The sequence below is a fragment of the Dicentrarchus labrax genome, unplaced genomic scaffold (genome assembly GCF_905237075.1).
Source record: "Dicentrarchus labrax unplaced genomic scaffold, dlabrax2021, whole genome shotgun sequence".
Classification (NCBI taxonomy): domain Eukaryota; kingdom Metazoa; phylum Chordata; class Actinopteri; family Moronidae; genus Dicentrarchus; species Dicentrarchus labrax.
This window is the reverse complement of record NW_026136721.1, coordinates 23,355,983-23,366,212: the sequence shown is the minus strand read 5'-3', so window position 1 is coordinate 23,366,212 and position 10,230 is coordinate 23,355,983. Positions and strand designations below refer to the sequence as shown.

The 10,230-nt window shown below is 41.0% G+C and overlaps 1 protein-coding gene across 8 annotated transcripts in view; it reads right to left on the bottom strand.

Moving 5' to 3' along the window:
• Positions 1 to 541: 541 nt before the first annotated feature.
• apbb2b (amyloid beta (A4) precursor protein-binding, family B, member 2b) overlaps positions 542 to 10,230 on the bottom strand; it is a 44,996-nt gene continuing 35,307 nt past the window's right edge. For 7 of the 8 annotated variants that reach the window (XM_051384315.1, XM_051384314.1, XM_051384319.1 and 4 more), the window contains 6 exons: positions 9,599 to 9,713; positions 8,039 to 8,126; positions 6,624 to 6,707; positions 6,398 to 6,513; positions 5,617 to 5,796; positions 542 to 4,287 (listed from right to left, as the gene is read on the bottom strand). In XM_051384315.1, coding sequence (XP_051240275.1) covers positions 4,117 to 4,287; positions 5,617 to 5,796; positions 6,398 to 6,513; positions 6,624 to 6,707; positions 8,039 to 8,126; positions 9,599 to 9,713 — 754 coding nt within the window. In that variant the 3' untranslated portion in view covers positions 542 to 4,116. The remainder of the gene's footprint in view (positions 4,288 to 5,616; positions 5,797 to 6,397; positions 6,514 to 6,623; positions 6,708 to 8,038; positions 8,127 to 9,598; positions 9,714 to 10,230) is intronic. The other variant, XM_051384318.1, reaches the window with a different exon arrangement.

The following is a 10,230-nucleotide window of genomic DNA, read 5'->3' as shown; positions in this document are numbered from 1 at the left end:
CAGATTTATACTTTATTTAATATTTCTCTTGTAAGACTTATAGTCTTATTAATGGTTAAACAGGGGTACAATATCTTAAAATATTAGCACTTTGAGCTCCCAACGGCAAGATGACTCAGTTCATTGGTACTGTTACAGTACTTTGAGATATTGGGGGAAAATTTGTTTTGTAATTTCTTTTTTTTGGTCAATGGGAAGGTCCACGCCTTGGAGGGCCTTTAAGCTCCTCTCCCCACCCTAATAATTTTACAGTCCCTTATTCAGAAAAAAAAAATAGGGAACAGATGTCATCTTAGTCTTTGGAGACTGTTGGGAATTTGACACAAGACAATAGAAAGGACAGGATACATTTATTTATTACATACTTTCATCTTTCTGTGTCAAATTAAACAATCTGAGAAGGAAAAATCACTCTTGAACAGACCGAAACCTGTGATGAGGGGTCACCAGCATAAAAACACTGAATGTGAGATCAACTGCAACGTCCCCAATAATGGAAAAATTAGTTGCAGCTTTAATGCAGACACACAACAGCCAGATGTTCTATTTTATAATGCTGTTTATTCTCACAATTGGTTACATTGATAAAGTGTACAAATCAGTGAGCAGCAAACGGAAGCCAACACATCCATCTGTGGGAAATGTGTGTGAGCTTGACAGAGACACTGGGAGTCCACCGCTGTTACCACTGTGATCTTTTTTCTCCTCGTCTTCCTCTTCTTCTTCACTCCTGTCAAGTGTTTCGGACCACCAGTGGACTCCCAGCTCTCAGTGCACTGTACAAGGTGAAGATATAATCCTTTATCTGCCTGTTTCTGCAAAGCGGAGCTTGTTGTAGCCTTTGTGAGTTTACGAGGGACTGAGACAATGACACCGAGAGTCAAGAGACTTTACTTGCCCCAACTAATAAACTCAGTATATACCTTTATAAAATAGAATAAATAAAATAAAAAATATTTCTGTTCAGTACATACAGTCGTTCTTTCAACCATCCAAGGGCATGCAAGGCTTTTTACGACTTTCCATTTCTCGAGATCAAAAGAATGCATAGATAATTGCTCAGTTAAATTCAGCATCAACTTAATTGACAACTGTGAAAATTTCCAATCACCTCTCCTCTCTTTTTCATTATTTGCTCTCGTATTTTTCTTATCTACAACAATGTATATCAGTAATTTACACTTTGGCCATTTGGTGAGTTCTCAAAAAAGGCATTTCATTACAAGAAAATAATAGAAAACTACAGACATTCAAAATGAAAAGATAGCTTATAACAATGATTAATGCCAAACATTACATTGAATGGATATTATGTACACAGATATTTTGTCATCTCATTCACATTTCAACATCCTCGTGACAAAAGAAGGTGATGTGGCTGAATTTTCTCATCACAATCTCAATTACGCTCCTAGTTCCTTCAACCTGTGAATGTAACTGGAGTTCAAAAGTAAGACATGAAGACGACAAGCGGGATGCACCGACTAATGTAACACCTTGAGTGTTCGTTAAGCCTTAGTTACCTTTAGTTACTGTCATAGTCAATGGCATAAATGCAGTTTACAATAACAGATTGGCAGATTCACAACAGAAACTTCTTTGATTTCATGCAGAAGTAAACAAAAGCAGCTTCTCTTTCTTACTGGCAATTGTGGCAATCTGCGGCTGGCTAGGTAATTAACGAACGATTGTTCCATGAGTTGTTTGCTGTCTTGTAAAAGGGGATGTGCAGTTAATGACTACATACACAATATCATGTTAAAAGACTGAGGCTAAAGCTAAAGCTAAATGTTCCAGCAAAGAGTTCACCAATTGATAATCCATGTAGAAGACATGAAAATAAAGAAACTGTTTTTGTATTGCAGAGTAGAGCTAGTTTGTCCTGGTATTAGTAAGTATGTAGAATAAAGAAATATTGTATCAGGCTGTAATTTCATTCTAACATAACGCTGTTTGGCTGCCTTGGTAGACTTGGACAACCAAGACATAAGTTATATTTATGTTTTATTTTTAGGCTTTTAGGAAGAGGATGAACCAATTAAGCTGAGGTTGCTGGAGTGTAAACTGCCTCAAATTCAATAAAGAACAGAGACAGAACTGCTAACATTATCCTTAATTCTCTTACAGGGAGAAACACTCTTAATGCAACCTGCAAACCTTATAATATAGTTAAGCTAGTTTGCCTGATTTGCCACAATAACAGCTGATGTTAGAGGAGAAAAACACAGTTTAATTAATTCCCTGCACTTTTGCTTGTGTTATTGTTTTTGGCAATCCAAAAGCTCCACAGGATGACCATGCCTACATAGAGTTCCTAAACTGTGATTAGACAATCGCTGTCCAGGGGAGAGGTTTAGCTAACGATCAATTAGAGAGGTTCAGTATTAATCTGGTGCCCCACATCCAAGAGAACTGCGAGGCTAGGGGGGGATGTGTTGGTGGGTTTTAGTTGCAATAAAGGACTTAATTAGTTATTACCATACATCCAAGCTTGTCAGATATGTGACAATAAGGAGCTAGCAGTGTTGAATTGAGATTTTTGTGAGGAAAAACTACAAAAAAAAGAACAAAAGTGATTTGTGGCACTAATGAAAACAAGTCGTACAAGGAAGGAAGGAGGCGATGACAAAACAGAGAAGGCGCATTCAAGTGAACAGAACCCTGGAGACAGATAGATAGCAGCCCAGGTCCTGTTAATTTGAGTCAACATGTATGTTGGCTTTCCTCTGGAAAAACAGCTGAGGCTGGAGGTGAAACCTGTCTCTCTCTCTTCCTGACCTCCTCACAGTTCAAATCTCAGCTGTGGGCAAAATCATTGCCACCATACCAAGGTACAACGTCTCCAGTCTTCTTGTCTTGTTTCCTCTAGAATTTCTTGTTGCCAATCCCCTTTTATTTGTGGACATGACGTCTCTGAGGACTGATACTGAGGTGGGATTTAAAGGATCTGCCATAATTCCTTCCAGCATGTGTATCAAAGAGCAGCAGCATGCTGATGGCTCCTGTGTTTGGAGCAGCAGTCTAGTACTGTTTACCAGAGAGCAGAGGAGAGAGGGTTAACACTCTGTCCGTCCCTGCATCTCCTCCTCCATTATGGCTATCATCTGTCATTTTCCAAAGGGATAACAAAAGACTAGAGAAGTAAACAGGAAGTATATGAAGGATGTTTCGGGTGAAAGGTCACCACTCGTTTAGACCCTCCAGGCTGATTCTTGCACAGTTGATGAGAAAGAAAGAAAGAAAGAAAGAAAGAAAGAAAGAAATAATAAGAAAAAAAACAACATGGCTTCGGATTTCTCACCCCTTCAGTCTCTGAAAGCAGCAGCAGTGTATTGATATCGTCTAGAATGGTTCACTTTTATATAAAAAGTTCATGCAGGATCAGTTAAACGGGTTAGACCGACGGCCAAATCTCTTTAGTCTGTAGCAGCTTCCTTCTTTCATTCATTACATCCTGATTTGAAAATCAGACACGATGGCTTTCATGATTCCTTCCATCCATTTACTTCACCTTACAGTCTACTGAGGATAATGAGAAAGAGGGACGGGGGGGGGGCACTACAGACTAACAGGACAACCAGATGAATGACGGGGGGGGCAGGTGTACAAGGTCATGCTGGCAGCACAGGCACAGACACAAATACAATTAGAGCATGGAGAGATAAGCAGTTTGGGCAGCATTGAACTCGTTCATCACACGTGCTGTGCTTTGAAGGAGCACTTCCTACTTCTTCAATATTGGCTCTCTTCTCCTCACTCCTTCTCTGTGCTGAGGGGGATGAGAGTTACTTCTATGTACACTATCACCTTTTACGATGATCACTCCAGGCGTTTCTCTGGGGTTGTTCCTTCTTGACGTGAGTCTTTTTTCGTCTCAGTTATTTTGAGGAAACAGATTTGAGTTGCTGCTCGAGAGCTGATAAAACTCTTGAGGTGAAATTTTAATTTTACTCCAGAAAAGCGAAGGAACTGTGACAGGGTTTCCCAAACCCTGGGGTTTTGCTGTGTTTCCATGGTTACTGGGGTCTGTGGTGGCGACGGGTTTTGGCAGCGATGCGACTAGTTACCATGGTGACTGGGGGTTGTGGCAGGGAGCTGGGTAGCACTTAACCGTGGTTACTGCGGCAACTCAGTGACGGGTCTCTTCTGTTTGAGGGTGTCGATGAGAGACAAGACACCTCTCTTCACGCTGGTCGAGACCCGGCGGGACACAGAGTCACCAGGGGGCGACGAGCCACAGGCCTTCTGGGAGGGGGGTCGAGCCACCAGACACTTCTGATACCGCAGCTAAAAGAGAGAGAGGAGGCAGCAAAGACAGAGAGACATATTATAAATAATACAGAGTTACAGCTGCTGAGTGCACGACTGTGGAGGTGTCTGTCCATGTGTGTGTTTGTGTGTGTGTGTGTGTGTGTGTTTGTGTCTGTTAGAGAAAGAAGAAAAAGCAGGACTGGTGCAGGCAGCTGTGATCAATAGTAATGACTGATGATTCTTGTCACTGTGAATCAGTTTGTGTGTGTGTGTGTGTGTGTGTGTGTGTGTGTGTGTGTGTGTGTGTGTGTGTGTGTGTGTGTGTGTGTCCATATATCCAAAGTTCTGATGTGTGATCAATAGCCCAGCCAGCAGTCAACTAATCTTGTGACTCACACACAGCAGAGAGGGCAGAGGAAGATGAGTAACCTCCACTAATGGACTGCATTATAGCAGAAACACCACAGAGGGCATTCTGGGTTGTGATTATCGACATTATAATGATAAAATAAAAACATTATAAAAGGTATTATGGGTTTACTGGTTACTAATTCAATGTACGTGTCCTCTTTGAAAACACTTCCTGCACAGCAGTAAACAATGTGTAATACAATCTAAAACACTACACTTGAAACAGAAAATCTATACTAGATGGCTTGCAAGGACGTCCCCTTTCAGAGACAACTGATGCTGAACACAAACTATATTTTCACTTTAGGTGGCTTCACTTCATTTGAATGCATGTTTTACACCAACATTGCTTTGACAGAGGGCCCCATTACGATCTGAATAGAGCATATGGGTTGGACAGTAAAACCCCCATCTGTCAAGACTGAAACTAAACCATAAGCAAAGACATTCAGTTTCAGAAAAAAGGCTCTATATTTCTGTGCCTCTGCTCTTCTGTGCGTTAAGTGATGATGATGACCTTCAAAATGTTAGAATTTTGCATTTGATAGCTTGAATTTAATTAGGAATGAAGGAACCCTTTAAGATCAGCTGGGTTTAATAAGGTTATCTATATTGTACTTTGTTTGCTGTCTTGTGTTTTATGCCTGAATGTTCTGATGATTTTCTGACGTCTGTGTGCAAACAAATCCTAAATTAAGCATTTTTAGTTTTTAGTTTTTTAGTTTTAGTTTGGCCAAAGAAAACGTGTTTTAAACCTATTTTAAGTACTTTCTAATCCTCCTACCCTCTAGAGAACAAAGTGATGACTTTATCCAAACACCAACTCAAGTTAGCATTCATGGTTAGGGCAATATACTAACAACTCCAGAGATTCTTTTATTTCTCAACTAACCTAATCTTAATCTAGTCAGAGTTGTTGCGTCGTCAGCTCTGTGCTGTTGCTCAGTAACTCACCATACAAGCTGCCTGTACAGCCTCCGACACATTTCCAGCGTTGGGCTCACACCAGAAGACGTGACAGTCAAAACGATGGCCGCCAGCGTCCATGACAAAGGCAAACGTGTGCACGTCACGGCCAACACCCATGAATGACAGGAAGCGAACCCGACACTCCACCAGCACTTCTTCTTCGTCCTGGTCAGAAACATGTGTTAATCAAAAGAACATGAAAAACGTTTTTAGGATTTAACTAGAAGAAAAGACATCACAAAACACAGTACTAAAGGAATTCAATTATCCAACAACATTTCTGCACTCTGTTCATAGAGGGGAGCAACCCCAGCCTCATAATAAACAGGTCCACTGGAGCAGCTGGGCCTTAAAGGGTAACTTTAAAGCTATAATTCAACATGGATCCGTGTTTTTGTGTCAATGGGGACAACAATTTTTTTAATTTGGTCCACTATTGAGCGAGAGTGCTGCAGCCTGCACACAAAACAGGCTACAACATGTAGTAATGTTGGCCAGGAAGAATTTGTTGTGGTTGAGTACAGAAAGCACAGTGTTATGAAAAACATTTTCAATGTCATGACTGAACATTTAGCTGATTTTGACAATGTGAATGAACCCATTGAATTCAATGGTCCCCATATCCCCGCCAGCTGCTGCAAGGCTGCAAAACACTGGCTGTTACCGAACAGAGTTCACAAGACAAAATTCATCATATTTAATTTTTCCAAACAAAAGAAGAACGAGAAACCAGAAGTAGTTTGGAAATGGCAGATGTGTGTCTGACCTTGTCTTTGCTGATGGTGACAGTAGCATCTGCCACATTCAGGGCTACCGGAGTCCAGTCCTCTCTGTTGGAAGAACTGATTAAACTCTCTATAGCTCCATTCAGTATGTCCATGCCTGGAGCAGAAAAGAAATACCTGAAATTAGACTATCAACAATAACACAAGCCATGTACTTTAAATCTCATTACAGTGTGCATGAGTAGTGTGCTGGTGTGTCAGACTGACCTAGTGGTCTGGCCACAGGTAGCATCCCAAGGTAAAGCACCTGGAACTTCTGAACCAGCTCCGTCTTTGGTGTGGGGAACTCTGCTGGGGAGAAGCCACACACACACGTTTAATAGGAGCTCATAAGAGTAAATATTAACTACATGTAAACAACAACAATGCTCATTTAGAGAGGGTAAGGTAAATATCTGGATACTGACCGCTCTGTCACAACTTTTAAATGTACTGTGAAAGATCTTATAAGGCTACTGACTGAACAATGTGATGTTGAGTGATTCTAGTCTTTGTGTTTAGTTTAACCAGGTTTAACAGATGGTGACAAGATGTTATATATATATAATATATATATTCAAGATAAAGTACTTTCATACCTATTTGTTAATTACTGGGCGACATCATGTTATAATAGGACACTGCTTTGCAGTGGCACAATGGACTACACACATTCTCACTCTGCACCTCCTGTTTCTCATGTCAGTTTTTTATATTAAGCAGAGACAGACTGCAGCTGTTTGATTTGACAAGCTGTCAGGAGCAGGCTGGATTGTTGTCTGTCGGCCTGACTGATGCTGTTTCTCATGTTTTAGTCTACCTTTCTCTTCAACACTGTTTTCCTGTCTCCTGAAAGTGCAAGAAAGTTGGTCTTGTTGCTAGCTACGTCTCTTGGCTGGCTACTTTTCCCATCTGTCTCGCTATTCGAAACATTTGAGGAACAACCTCGACATTTTCTGGCACATTATGCTGATGCAATGGACCACCAACCCATAAATCTGCAAACTGCGAAGAACTGTTAAAAGGTACCCCGTGGAGTTTTTTGACACCCAGTAGAGCTATGGAGCAATTTTTTAATTTTTTTATTTTGTTTGTATTGTGCATGTGTATGCATCCAAGTGCGTGACCATGGGAAACACATTCCTGTTGAAATTTCACACAATTCTTCTGATGGACAGTTGGCAGCGGTTAGGCACAGTGAAGAGCAGCAATGAGCTGAAGCCAAGTAACAATGGGACTACAAGCTAGTAAATTTGGATGTAAACAATGCAGGATTTAAAATATTAAATATATCGGCTTTGTAAATGTTTTATGAGGAAGGAAATGCATTCAACGCATTTCTCAGGCTTCAAGGACGCACACAATGATTTTTCGGTGAGCAACATCAAATGTAAACACATACACCAACTGTGTTTAATGGCTCCAATGGCTTCGCTTCCTAACTTTGGAGCTTTAATAGAGGACATTGTGAGGACAACATGGCAATTTCTTTTTTAAACTTTAGCTCTTAAAAATGACTGGTTTAAATTCAAGCAGTGTGCCATAGAAGTGAACTGTTTATGCATCACCTGTCGCATTCACAATCTCTCTCTCTCTCTCACACACACAGACACTGAGTGAAGTCCTGTATGTATGAAGCCTACCTTGTAAAGGGAGATCTAGTCCTGCCTGCATCCTGTCCTGGAGAGAACCTCCTGCCATCGCTTTGGCATTCTTTCGCTCTGTCATTATCTGGAGGAGAGAGAGAAAGAGAGAGAGAGAGGAGCAAAAGCAGAGAAGTATGAGGAATGGCGTGGAAAAACAGAGGAGAATTGGTATATCGTGGCAGAGACACAGGAGAGGAGCGGAAAGAGACAAAGACAAAAATGTGTGAAAGTGAAAGATGAGATGAGAGAGAAAAAAAAGATGAAAGAGTCAACACAAAAGCGCTCAGGAAAACCTGGAGCAGTTTCACCCTTGATACTGTCATGCTGTCTACCCATTTCACCTGGGGAGCACAGACACACAGACATACACATACATAGACACAGACACACACACACACACACACACACCAACCAGGTCACCCTCCTCTTTCCAAAACAGGGTAAAAGCTTTTCCTGCAGTCCAAATCACAGGGAGAAACACATACGTGCAAATGCAGAACCAGACTGACAAAAACAGCCACAATCATCCACACACACACACACACACACACACACACACACACACACACACACACACACACACACACACACACACACACACACACACACACACATAAATTATACATGTCCTCAATAAGAGAGTTTGTCACAGCAATTCTGCATCTTAGCAACCCCTGCTGTGACAAATTCTCCGCCTTTCCTTATTTATCCTTTTTTGTGTGAAACGTCTGCCTCTTTGTTCTATATTATAAGTTGACTATAAAATATATAACAGTTCGTATCAGCATGATGGATGAGTAGAGGGACAACTGGCCCCACTTTTCTTTGAACAAATGACATTTCAGGAGCACACTTTGTTGAGTCAATAGTCATAACAAGGTATCTGTGGGTAACATAAGTTATTTAAAAAAAAGCTTTAAAACCACTGCATATAATTGAATTCAACACCAAATTATGAGTACACATAAATAGAGAAAGAAAGAATTTAAAGATCTTTTCCTAAATTGAATTAAAGTTCTACAGCTATAAATGTGTTTTATTGGGACATGAACAAAAGAAAAACCCATTCATTCCAAGTGAGTTAAGCGAATAAAGAATTGCAATAAAAAACACTGAATACTTTCCTTCTAACCCTGTTTGCATTCATCTGTATTCATCTAAGAGTGGACATGCAGTGCAGAGAAAGCTCTGTGATAACTGTGTTTTGGGAGAAGGAAACCATTGTTGGGCCTGAAATTTAGATGACTTTAATCTTGTTTTTGAACTTTTAGAGGACTGTAGAGACTCTATGCAAAGATTAAAATGTGTGCATAGATTGTGGAATAGTATATGAGTACCACTACTGGTGCTTGTTTTTTTTTTTTTTGCTTTGGACGGTTGTTTGTAAAATGAAATGTGATAATGACCATCAGCACTACATTTTATCGTCTCCCAGCCATCTCTGTTGCATGAAAGAAGGTAACCCTAACCCTACCCCTTCATTTTTGTCGGAGTCTTTTTGCTAAATCCAAGCTTGGCATCGTGTTTTTGGACCCTCCTCCGGCCTAAACCACTTACCCGGGAGCAGATCTCATGCAGGCTGGTGGCGATGGCTTTGGCTGGCGTGTCACAGCGGAACACATGACATTTCAGGATCCTGGTGTTTTTATCCCGCGCCACATATGCAAAGTCCCTGGGAGAGAGGAAAACACAGGGTCAGTGAAGACACACAAAAGGAGAAAAACACCAGGGGGATGAAGATGAGGGGAGGGTTTGTTGGATTGGTTTCGCTACCACTTGGAGATGGATAAATAATGAAGTAGTAATGTCTGTTCATGATATGAGTGTGTGTGCATGTGTGCCCAGTTTTAAGACTGACAGCTCTTGGAGACAGATGAGAGATGAACTGACCTTTAGCAGTCTGATGAATACAGGACACACACACACGTATATACACACACACACGCAGGTCGATGGACCCCAGAGATCAATAGAGCAGCGTGATGCAAGAGGGAGGTGAATGAGTGACAGCAGGGAAGAACTTTCCCCCTGGGCCCACTGGAGCCGAAAACAATTTAAGTTTGCTGAATAGAAAGGATGAAAAGACTAAACAAAGGAGACTGAGGGAGAGAGGAATGAAGACGTAGAATAAGAAGAAATATAGCCGCAGCAAATTAAACCAGTACAACACACACGCTGATTTACGTCAT